The sequence below is a fragment of the Vicugna pacos genome, chromosome 4, assembly GCF_048564905.1.
Source record: "Vicugna pacos chromosome 4, VicPac4, whole genome shotgun sequence".
Taxonomy (NCBI): domain Eukaryota; kingdom Metazoa; phylum Chordata; class Mammalia; order Artiodactyla; family Camelidae; genus Vicugna; species Vicugna pacos.
The window spans coordinates 41,120,703-41,135,863 of record NC_132990.1 but is presented as its reverse complement, the minus strand read 5'-3'; the positions used below and the strand labels follow the sequence as shown (position 1 = coordinate 41,135,863).

Sequence of the window (15,161 nt, the reverse complement as noted above, 5' to 3'; positions counted from 1 at the left end):
AAAAGGGGAGGGGAAAAAGTTTGAAAACAGTGTATAATGAATAATTAAAGAGCAAGTTGAAGCAGAATAGCAAGCAGATTGAGACATCTCTTAAAAACCTTTAAAAGAGGAGAAAAAAAGGAAAAAAAAATCTTTGAAACCTGTGTATAATCAATAACAGGAGATCAAAACCCAGAGAAATAAAAATGACATGACGTGGATTTTTTAAAATAATAATAATATTATTTTAAAAGAAAAATTTTAAAGGAATTAAAACTGGGAGGATATATAATTGTTCAAAAAGTAAAAATGTAACAGAAAATACAACAGGTAAAAACAGATTTTTTTAATTAATTAATTAATTATTTTAATTTAATTAATTAAAAAAAAGGGAGGGGGTGTTCTCCTGGAGACTGTGTGCTCTCAGTGAGAAGTCTTTCTGTCTTTGCCCTGTTTCGGGAACTCAGCTTGCTGTTTCCAGAGGCCCTCTGTTGGCGCCCTGGTCTGTGCTGCTCCCAGTGCCTGTTGGCAAGTAGATCGCGCCCCCTCCCAGCAGAGTGTTCCTGCCGGAAAGGCGAGGGGCCACCCGCGGTCTCCTGGCACCAGTCGCTCTGCGGCTCTGTGCCGCTGCGCGCTCCGTGCCGCTGCGTGCTCCGTCTTGGGGCAAGGGGCCACCCGCCGTCCTCTGGCGCTGGTCGCTCTGCAGCTCTGCACAACCGGGCGCTCTGCCCGGGGTTGGCCCTCCTCAGGCAGCCCCGGGAAGATAGCGGAACAGCCGTGCCCCCGCTCCGTGCCCAAACTCAGCTCCTTGTTTGTCCTGGCAGCGTGAACTTTGCGAGGCACCAGGGCAGAAGGCTCCTATCTGACTTGGGCTGCAAACAAGTCACTGTCTGGCCTTTGATACTGCTGAGCCCTCAGGCGCAGATTCAGGATTCGCCCCCCCCCCCCACCTGGGTGCCAAGCGCCGGAGGATATGGCTGCTGCGCCTGAGTCCCGCCTTTCCTCACCGAAAACCTTCTGTGGGTTTTCAGAGATGGGGATATGCACCCTTCCCCCCAGGGCAAATCAGCCCTGCTGTTTTATGGAGGGCCCAGATTGTTCTGCCCTGTGCACCCACTCATCCACGTTGCGCAGCCCCTTGCAGTCCTCCAGGGCTGCCTCAGTGCAGCCACCCCAGTCCTCTGCCTGGCTCAGGCAGCCTGTCCCGGCCCCCAGCTGCCAGCTTTTTTCTGGGGCTGGGTGTCACAGGGACCCTCTGTGCCCATTTAACTTAGTTCTGTAGTTCAAGGGCTGCTCCGTACAGATCTGAGCGTCGGAGGCTCCCCCTCTGTCCCACTGGCCTCTCTGGAGCGCTAGTCCTCCTTTGCTGCTCTCTCCCTGCGGGACTAGTCCCGCACTGTTTTGCCTTTTCTTCTTTCTTGTTTTTCCTTTCTCCTAACAGATTTTTGGCGTCTTTATCTTTTGAAGAGAATGAGATTCTATTGGAGTTCTGCAGGTGCTCTGGTTGGCTGAGTGGGTCCGTGGATGTGAGTCTTGGTGTATCTGTGGGAGAGGGTGAGCTACGAGTGCCCTACTACTCCGCCATCTTGGCCTCAATACTCAATACTATGCCATTTTATAATAGGGAGTTGAGCATTGGAAGATTTTGATATCTGTCGGGGGTCCTAGAACCAACTCCCCTGCAGATACCGAGGGAGGACTGCAACAGCAAGCTTTCTGCAATGGCGTGCATGTGGTAAAACCAGGGACATGTATGATTTGCCCTTCTCTTCCCTCATCTGGTACTACTCTCTGCTTTATTCACTCCTGTCATTGATGCTTTGATCCTATCTGTCCATTTTTTCCTAAAGGGAATAGGCTTGTCTAAGTCTGTTTATAAAGAGTCATGTATATTTTTGGTGGAAATCTTAAGTATTACAAAAGGTTTGAAGAAAAGATAATCACTTTTAATATTTTGGTGTGTATCATTCCAGAATTTTTTTCCGTGTATGTGTAGGCACATATGTAGGGTGCCCATTTCCTTGTACCATTGACAGCTTTGGGTATTCTGGGTTTTTTTATGCCCTGCCATTCTGACAGGTATAAAATAATACTTAATTTCTGGATAGTGATGTAGTCTGTGTACCAATGCAGATCTTTGAATTGCTTTTTAATGATCTTAGACAGGGTAAATACAGAAATTGAAAATAAATATTTAGAATCTTTTAAATTTTATTTATTTATTTACTTATTTACTTATTTACTTATTTACTTATTTATTTTCTTTTTCGTCTGTGAATGAATTTTTAATACAGTTAAGAGCACCAGACTTTTCTGGTTGGTTTCTTTCTTTCTTTCTTTTTATTTTTTGTAGAATCTTTTTTAGCAATGTGACAGCTCTGTGATGTCCACACATATGGCCAGTAGGCTTATGTTGCTCAGCATGGTGTGTGCGAGTTTTGTTGAACTTGTGTCATGAGTCTCCTGTAGTACACGCTGCATCCTTGTCATGCATGATCAGCCTACATATTTGTCCATAAAAATATAAGAAATAGAAAAAGAAATCTCAGTTGATTTTTCACTGTGGGTAGCTTGAGAAGCACTGCTTTCGGTAGCAAGTGGTGCTTTTTGACCTGAACGGGAACTCTGTCATGTGTAGACAGGTCTCAGAGCAGTTGAGCCGGGAGGGGTCTCAGGCTCTGACCCTGCCTTGCCCTGGCTGTCTCATAGGTGGTGTGTCTGTACCAGACTCTGGGCAACCCCCTCAGCAAGCTGACCACGCTCAACTGCATGCACTCCCACTTCATCCTGTCCGACGATGGCACCGTGGGCAAGTACGGCAATGAGATGAAGCTCAGGAGGAACCTGGAAAAGTACCTCTCTTTGCAGAAAATCCACAGCTGTGAGTATCCCGGGGGCTCAGCCAGCAGGGCCTGGCTGGGGGTCTGCTATGGAGCAGAGTGCTCCGTTGCCACCTGTGCAGGGTGGAGAGGTCTGAGCTGGCCCCTGGCTTAAGTTAACACCTGTGAACCCTCAGCAAGAAGAAGGCAGGGTGTCAGGTGGTGTGGAGTTGTGGGTGACAGTCAGAGGGGCGGCAGGAATCTCTGGGGGGACAGCATAGTCATGGGAGGTTCGGTGTCCAAGTGGAGACTTTAGCAGTGCCTCCAGGAGTCCTCAGGGTTGGGTGGATAGAGGGAGAGAGGAAGGGAGGGATTGCTGTGGGAATGGGGATGGCTGAAGAGCAGTGAGGAGACAAGCCCGAGAAGAGGGCAGGTATGCACCTTGACAGTCAGGGAAAACGACATTTCGTACATGAGTGGGGTGGCCCTAGTCAGAGAAGGGGTTGAAATCAGGATTTGTAGAAATCGGGGCCTTTGAAGGTACTGATGTTGTGACATGCTGGCAGTGCTGCTCTGAGACCGCCGTTTTGGTGGTGTCTGCGGAGAGGAGAGAGGAGGGCCAGAATCAGTGAGCATTCTTGGGTGGGGAGGTGGGGATCCTTAAAGGGAGGAGGAGGGCTGGATTCTGCCTGGAGAAACAGAGACTGCATCCAACGCAGCAGAAGGCGGCCCCTGCCTCTGGGTAAGTTAAATCTTCCACAAAACGCTCCCACCCTTCAGGCAGAGGCGCCAGGAAGTGGGAAGACCTTCAGGAGTCTCAGTCCTCTTCAGCCTTTGACTTTGGGCTGGAAAACCAAACATCCTTTGAGTTTTGGGCCTGAATCCTCTGAAGCAGCAGAATGTAGTGAGGTCAGATGGTCAAAGCTCTATCATGTACTGCTGGGGACCTTGGGCAAGGAAATTAACATCTGTCAAACTGTTTTCTTGGTACAAAACAGAAGAAACTGTCTCCCTCTACCTTTTGTTGTGATAATTAGAAGAGAGAAAGTATGTTAGGTGTGCCTAGAATAGTATTTGGTACATAATATGTCCTCAGTAAATGTGTTTCTTTCTTTCCTTTTATCCTCCTTTGGTACGGGGTCATCTCCTGGATGGGGTGGAGGTAGGGACAGGGACTCTGGGAATTGTTGCCGGTCCTTTAGAGCTTTGTGTGAATGAAGTTTGGAGGCTCATTTAGATCAGGAATGAGAAGAAAGCAGCAGGTATGTGGACCTTTAGGAGGTGGGGTGCTACTGGGGAGGGAGACCGACAGAGAGCAGGAGGAGGAGGGCAGGTCAGAGACTGCCCTGAAGATGAATCGCTGCAGGGACGTCCCTGTAGGACTCTGAAATATCCGTTACCTCAGATGTCCTGTTGCTTCTGTTGACCTGAGCTCACCACCTGGGCTTAGGGATTCTGTGCAGCACTATAATGCGTGCCCTGGGAGACCCAAGTCTCTGTCTTTCCTATTTCCTGCTGAGTCTCCATTTGTGGATGAATGAAAACAGCCCTGAGCTTGCATATCACCAATGCAAGTGTTATTTCTACTTTCAAAGGGTTTGAAATTTAGGATTTATTTGGAAGGTTTTGCTGTCTTTGGAGAGAGAATGTGGAGTCAATTCCAGTGGGACTGGTAACATTTATTATTCTGTGGAGAACTGACAGGAAAACAGCGAAAAACAATAAACTACACACATGCACACATAAGAATGAAAGAAAGAAGGGAGGGAGGAAGGAAGAAAGGAAGGAAAGACAAATGAAGAAAGTCCCTAACAAATCCAAAATTCTTACGCATCACAGGTGATCTTCATACTGTGCCACTAGGGAGGCTTCCTGCCATGTTTGTAGGTGTCACTGACTTATTTATGAAGGGATTTACTTGGAATGAAAATAATTAAATATTTTCTTGATTTCTTTCCTTTCTTTTTAGCCAGTCTTCTCAGAGTCCCTGGCAAACCCTTAATTTTGGTAGAGAGCACTTAAAAAAAAAAGGCTGACTCCATAAGATGGCTATAGAAACCACTGGGTTTATCCATTTGAAATGTGGCCAATGTCAGTTCGTGTGCTGTAAGCCTCTGAGGATGGAGAGCATAGGGTCAGCTGACTCCGAATGTGGTCACGATCCAAGTCTCAATGGAGAAGAGCACCCTTTCCTGAGACGCCTACTCTGGGAGCTTTTCATGTTGAGGTGTAGCATCAAATTCCTGCCCACCCTGGGAGCCAGGAGCAGAGGCAGCTCTTTGATGAGATTTGCCTGCAAAAGCATCACAATTTTTTTCCTTTTTAACAAATTGAATTACTAGCTTCAGTAAGATCCTTTTTTTGTAGAAAACATTTATCAAAAATATTTATTTTTGTGGGAATTAGCCATTGCTTCAATAAAGACGTACCTAACAGAAACTAAATCCTTTTCCCCTCTCCTCAAAAAACCCTTTCTGATTTCTTTTTCTGATGATAAAAGTGTTACATACTCTCATATTAGGGTAAAGGAAGAAGACGTAGAAGAGAAAGGAGCAATAGCTTTCTGTAATCTCACTATCAAAATGACCACTGTTAACTTTTTCATCTGTAAGCTCTCAGAAACTTTCTACATACACACACAGAGCAGCTTTGAAAAATGAACACTGGGATCATATAATATCTTTTGTTGGCTTCTCCTCTTCTTCTAGTAAACATGGATGTATTTTCATATTAGCAGGCGTAATTTAGCACATCTTTAATGACTGCATAGTATTTCATTGTATAGCATGTAAGAGATTCTCTTGAAAAAGTTTTTATCCATCCACTTCAATAATTCTATAATTAATGAAATAGTAATCTAAATTTTCTTCTATTACTTTTATGCCTTAATAAACCATTTTCACCTTTCATTTAGATTTTACAAGACTATGTTGTTGAAAAAACCCTAGGACTATCAGTAGATATATCTTGGGTTTGCTTTTTAGTGATAGGGAGAACATAATAAGGAAGTGGAGGTATGTGGAAAAGGAAAGCGAGTAGAATGTCAAAGCAGTTAAATAGACTGAATGGGGCATTTGGATGTGTGTTGGCAGACCCACTCCTAACATTCGTGGAGTCAGGACAGAGGCACACACGGAAGCCCACACCCTATTTGTCTAAGTGTATAAAAACTTTAAATCAAGCTAATGAAAGTAACAAGACAATAAGGTTCAATCCTTTCACCTTTTTGAAGGCCGGGTTTGAGGTCAAGTCCTGGATTTTGGGGAGGACTGAGACAGAATGTGGAGGTGAAGCAGAACCAGCACCTTGGCCCATGGCTCACAGGTCGCTCTCTGCTTCTCTTCCCACCTTTGGCTCAATGTTATGATGTTCGGGCCACATACACATTTCCTAGACACATCAGGCTTATGTCCAAGTTCTAGCCACCTCTCCACTACTCCTCAAAGTTGTTTCTTGCTTTGACAAGTGTGTTCCTGGGGCAGAGGTTCAAACAGCCTTGGAAGCAAGAATTTTGGGATCCAGGGCTGTCTCGTAAGTAGGAGAAGGGGCAGTCTTCTCATGAACCTTGACCCTGTAGACTCCTCATCATGACGGGAGGCGCATGCCCAGAGGAGGGCTCTATAGAACACAGGGCCCAGAGTAAAGTCATCTGTTGTTCAGGTGCAAGTGTGGTGTTGCCTGCCAATTTTCCTCCTTTTGAAAAAAAAATTGGTTTAAATATAGCAATACACATATGGTGTAAAAGTTAAATGAAATAAGAAATCTATAGAATAAACAGTCAAAATCCCTTTTCAACATTTCCCCAAATCATCCTCTCTTTTCTTCACTATTAATAATTTAATATATATCCTTCCAGAATTTTCTGGTCATTTATATAACGTTATACATATAGATATGTGCATATGTATATATAACATAGATACCCATATATAATATGGTTTAAAAAATTTTAAAATAGGATTGTAGTGGGCATATTATTCTGTATCTTTTGTTCACTTAGTATCTTTTAAAAAAGAATTACTACAGGTCTTTCTTTTTTTTGTCTTCCTTACTTTAATGAAGTAATATGTAATCTGATAAGAAAGTCAAACAGTGAAAAATGGAATAAATTGAAATATAAAATCTCTGAGTGTTACCCATCCCATCTCATTCTTAGAAATAACCACCATTAAAAGTTGTTTGAATTGGCAAAAGTTTGATCATTTTTGGAGATGAGTGATGGATGCATTGGGATCTATTATATCATTCTGTTTTCCTTTAGATACGTTTGAAATTTTCCACAATGAAATATTAACATTTCTTAAAGACTATAGTCAGCCTTTAGCCACCTTTTCAACTGGGAGAAGTTGCTCTCACTATATTTCTGCTATTTTTATTTAAAGTCCAAGTTTCTGGGTTGGTCGTAAACTGAGCAAGGCTGAGTCAAAGAAGAGAGAGGGGCTGGTGCAAGGAGCAAATATGTGTGGTAATTGAAAGACTTGTGTCTGGCAGTGAGAATTGCTGATTGGCTGAGATGGGGTTCCTTTGTAACAATCTGATGTTGTTTGTCATCTGAAATAGGCTCAAGACAAGGCGTGCCCGTCGTGGGGCTGGTGGTAGAAGGTGGTCCAAATGTCATCCTCTCGGTGTGGGAGACTGTGAAAGACAAAGACCCAGTGGTGGTATATGAAGGCACAGGCAGGGCTGCCGACCTCCTGGCCTTCACCCACAAGCATCTGGCAGATGAAGGGTGAGTTGTTGACTTTTTTTTTTTTAACATTTTTTATTGAGTTATAGTCATTTTACAATGTTGTGTCAAATTCCAGTGTAGAGCATGGTTTTTCAGTTATACATGAACATATATATATTCATTGTCTCATTTTTTTTCTCTGTGAGCTACCACAAGATCTTGTATATATTTCCCTGTGCTATACAGTATAATCTTCTTTGCGTATTTATTGACTCTTTATTTCTGAAACTATGCTCTTTATTCTTCCATTTTAGTTCTTTAAGCTCTGCTTCCATGTGGGCTGGATATCCTTAGAGGACAGAGACTAGAAGTCTCTGGATATCTTGGAGGATGGAGAGGTTGAGATTGGAATTCATGTTTCAGTGGTTTTGTATTTGTTAAGCAACTCTAAATTGCCCTCCAGTGATGCAAGTTGCTTAGCTGAAGAATGGCTTGCTTCTGACACGGACCTTGAGCCTTGTCTGAGCTTAGGGGAAAAACATTTCCCGGGGGAGGGAGGGAGGAGACCGTTGTGGCCCCAGATCACCTTCAAATTCAGTTGCCATTAGTAAAAATAGCCAAAATTAGGGAAACCACCATCCTGACATTTTTGTAGCATATGTTGTGCTTATTTGAGGCTTTAATTCTTTCCCCTTTTCAAACAAGATGGTAGTTTTCCTCTAGCCATCCCTGTACCCAGTGTGACTCTTTCCATTTCAAAAACATGATCTTTCTGCTGTGTAAATAAATACAGTACCTATGAACTGAAATGTCTACCCCACTAATTTACTTAATAAACATTTGTTTATTGCTTGTGTTGTATGTGCTCTCTGACCACTCTTCCCCTACAGTTTCTTTCCCTTTTCAGCTCTCAGCCTCTGCTTCCACCCTCTGCCCCCTTCCTATTCTAATTATACCTCTCTCTTTCCTAAAGTCACCCAGAGGAGTGGTTCTTCAGCCTTTCAGAGTTTCAGATTCTCTAATTTCTGGATATTCACAGCTCCCTGGAAGTCTATCAGCTGGAGAACCCTGCCCCGTAGCCCGTTCTTCCCAGAACCATGGCTCACCAGTCCTCTCTCACTCTCAGTTCCGCCTTCTCCTGGTGCCACTGCTTTGCTTGGCTTGGCTTCCCACTCACGTCTCCTGGCAGAACTGTTCATAGAAGCCTTCTGAGTCAGACAGGACTGACGCAGGGAAGCTATACTTGTACTGATGTTTCTGGCTTGTCCCCTTCTCTGCATTGTGTCAAGTCACGGCCGTTTTTCTCTCTCTCCCAGGACCCTGCGTCCTCAGGTGAAGGAGGAGCTCATCTGCATGATTCAGAACACCTTCAACTTTAGTCTTAAACAGTCCAAGCACCTTTTTCAAATTCTAATGGCATGTATGGTGCACAGGGATTCTGTGAGTATGATGACTCAATTGACTTAAAAAATGCTAATATTCGACAATTGTGATATTTATTTTTATGATTTTTTTTTCATTTCTAACTTGACCGTGGATAACTCTACAGAACTTGACCTTTAGTTTAGTAAACTTGGCTTCTTTTCCCCATTCCCCCCACCATGCTTCAACTTCCTGACTGTACCTGGGGAAAAGCACTAAGATAATAAAACAGTATTACAGGAAAATGATTGAATTTAGTGAAAATTACATGTAAATATTTTCAGAAGGTAAAGGAGCAGCTCCATGTCTTAAATAAACTCAAATCTGCTGGCTTAGATGACTGTGTCACACTGTCCTCAGTATATCCTGCAGGAGGTCATGGGGGATGCACTGGACAGTGGAAATGTGAGAATATACTCTCAGAGAACAGAGGCCACAAACCATGGGCTATGAACATAATATAGATTCAGGAAAAGGTTTCAGTGTTTTAGGGTACTTTGATCAAAATTTTTATCAGTGACTTAGATGATATGAAGCTGAAAGTTACAGTAAATATTCACAAATGTCATAATTCACGGTGACCTTTCCAGGATTTGAAGGCTGGACCAAATCATACAAGATTTTGATGATATTAAAGCACCTGGCCTCAAGAAACCAATTGAGCAAGTTTAGTCTAGACTAAGCATGGCTAAACCGATGTGAAAAACACTTTGGGAGTTTAGTTGACCTAAAAACAACAAAAATAACAACCATGTCTACAATTAGCAGTGTGCTTTCAATATATACTTTTTCAAGATATTTATTTACTTGAAATAGTGAGTTGAGTTGAATGAGTTCAAGATGACACTGATGGTGTATTTCAGTTTCAGAAAGATGATGAAGCTAAAGCCTGGAGAATGTAAGTGATTTGCCCAGAATCTACTATGACATGGTAGAACAGAAACTTGTACACAGAATTGAAATCTTGTACATGATCTACTACATTTTGTATTCCCCACAATAATCAGTAAGTTAAGAAGAGGACACGTTAAAGAGATCACCCTTATATTTTGTTTCTTCCAGTCATTAAGGAGAGTAACTAAGGAGTGGTATAGTAATCAAGAGGGAGGGTGAGGGTAGAGCTCAGTGGTAGAGCATGTGCTTAGCACGAACAAGGTCCTAGGTTCAACCCCCCAGTACCTCCATTAAGAATAAATAAATAAATAAACCTAATTACCACCCCCCCACCTCCAAAACAAAAAGTGGGAACTAGAGGAGGCAGCTAAGGGTTTACACGAAATTAGGTTCTCAATTCCTGTACAATTGAGGGTTGATTTTATTCATGCATATGGAGGGGGTGTTAGGTAGAGGGGCTCTTAGCGTGAATTGGAGAATCATAGTTTTTTCTATCTTTATGAGACCTTAGAGATTATTTAATGAGTTCCTCTCATCTTGTGGGTGAGGAACTTGAGATGCAGTGGCTTTAAGAGATTTTCTCACAGCTGATAAGTTAGTGGCATATCGAGGGCTTGAACTTGCCAATCTTGGCTCTTTATTTGTTGAACAGCCCCCTCTTCTATATTACATATTTTCATCTGGAAAGACTGAGGTACACTCATTAACAGCAGGAGAATTTTTATAATTATAAATAGTGTCCTTATTTGTCTTAAAAAAAAATCAGTCGCATGCCAGGAGGCACTGGACACTTTGACATTGTGAAAGCTGTCTGTGCTGTCCATTCTGCTCGCTCACCGAGTGCATTGTAATTGCCTCATTTATTTTATGACAAATCCTTGAGGATTCATTTTTCATTAAAAAATAGGAGTTTTAGTCTCTAAGGCTAGGTGAACAGAGGGATTTCATTTTGTATCCCTTCAAAATGAGGAATGGTTTTCTTTACATGAGGAGTTGACAGTTTCTTTTCACTATAGTATGTGAATATTAAATTAATGTAGTAATGTTCTTTCACGTATGTTTCTTGTAGGATCCTCAGAATTTTTCATTTTTTTTCCTGCATGTGCACAATTCTCCTTTACCATACTTGAAAGTTTTCTCTCTTATTAGTTAAATTTTTTTTAAACGCTGTGTGATTTTTGACATTAATGAACAGTGTTTTCCTCAGTTCATTGGCTCAAGAGTGAATTTTGTGAGTACTTTGGAAAGCATTTCTTTGCTAGTTCCCCACATATATGACTTTCTATGTTTCAACTGCTATAGATTACCATATTTGATGCTGATTCCGAGGAGTCACAGGACCTTGATTTAGCTATCCTAACAGCTCTGCTAAAGGGTGAGTGTCCAAATAAAATTATAGTTTTTCCTCCTTTCCTCCTTTCACATTCCACGGCATTTTGTGCTGTTTATGTTGACGTTTTAAACAGAATATGTAATTCCTTTCTTTTACCCCAGGCACAAATTTATCAGCATCAGAACAATTAAATCTGGCAATGGCTTGGGACAGAATGGACATTGCCAAGAAACATATCCTCATTTATGGACAGCATTGGAAGGTATAATGAAAATGGAGCTATTTGAATGCCTATGTTGTGTGTTGGTTTGTTAGGGAGGGGCAAAAGAGAAAATAGGAGCAGAGATTGATTGCTTTGGGGAGGAGTATGGGGGTAGCATCTCTCATGCTGGGATTCAGGGATCGCTAAGACATTTTTCTCATCTACTTTGCCTCCCTGAAAACATATTTTTCCTTGGGCTTTGCAGCCTTGTTGAAGCTGACAGAGGAAGTTGAGGGAAAGACAAATAGAAGGATTTTTAAATTTACTTTTTGAGTGGGCAGATTTTTATATTGCTATTTAAAACTTAAAGTTTTTTTTCTTTTTTGCATTAAAATGTAATGCATGCTTACAATAGAAATTAGTGAAAACAGAAAAGCAGGAAGAAGAAAGATTACTCACAGTGCTAATGCTAATCACGATGAACATTTCATTTTTAAAAATTATGGCTGTGACCTTACCACAGGTCTATTACTTTTGGGTCGAACTAATTTGTGCCCATTGTTTAAAATGTCAAATGGTACCAAAAAGCTACCAAAAAGACAGTAGTTCGCTGCCCTGCTAATCACAGAAGCCAAATACTTTTGACATCTTTGAACTGTTCTGACATTTATAAATCTCCATATTTCTAAATAATGTCATATTGCTGTTTCTGATTAATTTTAGAGACGCCTCAACATTTCTGTCTGTGGTTCTCACTGCTGCAGTCTGGACTGGTTGCCTGTACTTCCCGCTGCTGGGCCATCATCCGTCATCTTAGAAATTCTCTCCTGTGTTAGAGCACCCGTTTTCTGTATCCCCTGTCTTCCTTTTTCTTGGTTTACTCCTTTATTTGTTAGTGTGCATCCTTCCGTAACTTCCTGAGAAATATGGGAGATAAAAGTTTTGAGGACTTACATGTTTGGATATATTTTAATTCAAGGCTGAACTAATTCTCCTAGAAAATTTTGAATACTTAGCTTCTAGTACCCAGCAGTACTGTTAAAAAGTAAAAACTTTTCTTTTTTTTTTTTTTTTTTGATCCTTCGTTTGCAACCATTCTTTCTTCTCTGGAAGTTTAAAAAAAAATTTTCCTTATTCCAGAGTTCTGAGATTTCACAATGATATGTGTTTTTGTGAGTCTTTAGATCTGTCACTCTGAGTCCTTGCTTTCAACTTGGCAATCGTGTGTTTCTAGGCTGGGCAATTTCCTCCCCTGTTTTCTCTGCTCTCTTTCAGGAATTTTACCATTTAAATGTTAGACCTATGGCTGCTCCTCTAATCTTATCTTTTTCCTCTTGTTTTCCATATCTTTTCTTTGGTAAATTTCCTCAGCTTTAATTTTTCATGCCTTGTATGTAACTTTTTGTTTCTGGTAACATATTATTACTTTCTAAGGCAACTTTGTTCTTTCTCCATTTTTAAAGTAACATCCTGAATATAGGATCTTCTTTTATATTTTTGAGGCTATTAAACATATTTCTTTTGAAGTTTTCTTCTTCCTGCATTGTCTGATTCCTCCTAGTTGATGTTTTTTGGATCTTTTTGTCCTGTACTCTTTGTTTAAGAGTGGAGGAAAGAAAGCTCATTAGAAATTCTGAGTATGCAGATTTGGGCTTCACAGTAGGGTGATCTGGCTGTCATTTCTTAGGGGTCCTGAGATGTTAGCACATTCATGTTTTTTATCGTGAATTACTCATAATATAAGAAAAGAATCCTCCAGCCCCCTGTCTGTAAGGTAGAAGCATTGCTACTATTGTTTTGAAAGTTAATAGGGGAAGATGACTGGGAAGGTCCTGACATCAGCAACTTATGCTGCCTGAGTTCTGTGGTGTAGGTTTGTTGGGTTCTTGATTTTTTTTTTTTTTTTCAATTTCAGTTTCTGGGGAGCTTCCATTTTCTGGCTTTCTGGGGACTGCTCAGTCAATTACCACTTGACCATCTGCTTTCCAATTTCTAAAATGTTTCACTGTTAACCTCCTTGTTCTTGTAGATTCATTTTTTTAAAAAAAAAATTCCCCTCACTATAATTTTGATGGAGCTTGGGTAGAAGGAAAAGTAGATGAGTATGTTTAATTTGCCACAATACCCAGGAGGCAGGTATAGTTTAAATAGAAACATGCAAGGTTACAAAGAAAAAACAAAGAAAGAAAATTAAGAAACCTTGGGTTTTCATTAGAATTGTATTAAACCTGAACATTAATTTGGGAAGTGTTGAGATCTTTACCATAGTCAATCTTCTGATCCAAGAACAAATTTATTCAAGATGTCTTTTATGCCTTCAAGTACATTTTTTGTTATTTCTTCACTAAGGTCCTGAACATTTCTTAGTAAGATTGTATTTTATGGTTATTTTTTCTGTTATACTTTTGAGTTCAAATACATGTAGTTCTTTAGTTATTTCTACTTTCTTGATTGTCTCTTTATCTCTTATTTATTTCTACCCTCTGAAGCCTGGCTCCCTGGAACAAGCAATGTTAGATGCTTTAATGATGGATCGAGTGGATTTTGTAAAGCTCTTGATAGAATATGGAGTGAACCTCCATCGCTTTCTTACCATCCCCAGACTGGAAGAGCTCTATAATACAGTGAGTACTGGAACATTTCATCACCTCCATAAGATTTATTCATTAATTAGCTTAAGACTTAGCTTAAGCTGTATCTTGAATGTTAAAGTCTCCTTGAATATTCCTCTGTAAAGATAGCTTATAGAGCGATAGACTTTTCAATCAAACAAGAAACATCCTTACCAAATCTGTTTTATCCTATGGTCATTTTTACTTTTCCCATTTTAATTAATTACAGAGAATAGAAGTATAAACCAATTTAAGGAAAGAGGGTAGTAAAACCATAATTAAAACCAAAGATGTGAATAAGAACAAATTGCTTTCATTGAGTAATTAGAAGCATTTCAACCTAAGGTCACTGTTAAAATTGTGTTCCTTCAACTTCCCTGTGCACACCCTTTGTTGAAACTAGACTGACGTGCTCATTGTAAAAACACCAATTGCTCAAGTTATGAACTTTTCTTAAGAAGTCCTTCTTTGCCTTTGGATCTTACCCTTTCTTCAGAATCCTGCTCAAATCCTGTCTTTTTGATTATTTCAGTTCACAGTCATCTGCCCCTATGATACAGATTATTTGCCACTCTTTTTAAGCATATTGTTGGTAATTTTTTAATCTAAGTCCCACTCCTTCTATTAGAATGTAAAAACTATGAAGAAAATACTTGTATTCTTTGTTGAGTTCCTCAGAAGCTTGAATGAACATAGCAAGTGTTCAATAAGTACTTGTTGACGGAATGTAATTGTGTGATTGATTTTAATGCAAGTACTAGGGATTGAACCCAGGATCTCATATATGCTAAGCATGTGCTCTACAATGAGCTATACCCACCCCCCCAATAATTGTGTGGTTTATATGAGAAAGGATAGTCATAGATTAGTTAAAATTTATGTCTTCTTCTTGTCACGTAAAGTTAATTAAGGCCTTACTACCTAGATGTATACATCTTGCATTGAAAATATTTCAATCTAATTAAATTTTCTCTTGAGAAACACCTTCCTTAGAATTAATTTGGCTTAGACTTCATTACTAAAGACGTTGAAGAAAATTTTCAGTATTAGTTTTTTTTTCTCCCTAGCATGTGGTAATTAAAAAGTGACTAAAATTCTTCCTCTTGTTCTTTATTACAGAAACAAGGACCAACTAATATGCTCTTGCATCATCTTGTCCGAGATGTAAAACAGGTAATCTAATTATGAAGGTGTGCAAACTTCTTCTTGTATTGTCTTAGCTTTGTGGTGG

At 40.5% G+C, this 15,161-nt stretch overlaps 1 protein-coding gene across 2 annotated transcripts in view; it reads left to right on the top strand.

The window, feature by feature from the left end:
- Positions 1-15,161, top strand: part of TRPM6 (transient receptor potential cation channel subfamily M member 6) — a 121,637-nt gene that overhangs the window by 36,615 nt on the left and 69,861 nt on the right. For both annotated transcript variants that reach the window (XM_072959600.1, XM_015243670.3), the window contains exons 7-13: positions 2,689-2,860; positions 7,359-7,527; positions 8,784-8,907; positions 11,086-11,158; positions 11,278-11,378; positions 13,808-13,942; positions 15,050-15,103. In XM_072959600.1, coding sequence (XP_072815701.1) covers positions 2,689-2,860; positions 7,359-7,527; positions 8,784-8,907; positions 11,086-11,158; positions 11,278-11,378; positions 13,808-13,942; positions 15,050-15,103 — 828 coding nt within the window. The remainder of the gene's footprint in view (positions 1-2,688; positions 2,861-7,358; positions 7,528-8,783; positions 8,908-11,085; positions 11,159-11,277; positions 11,379-13,807; positions 13,943-15,049; positions 15,104-15,161) is intronic.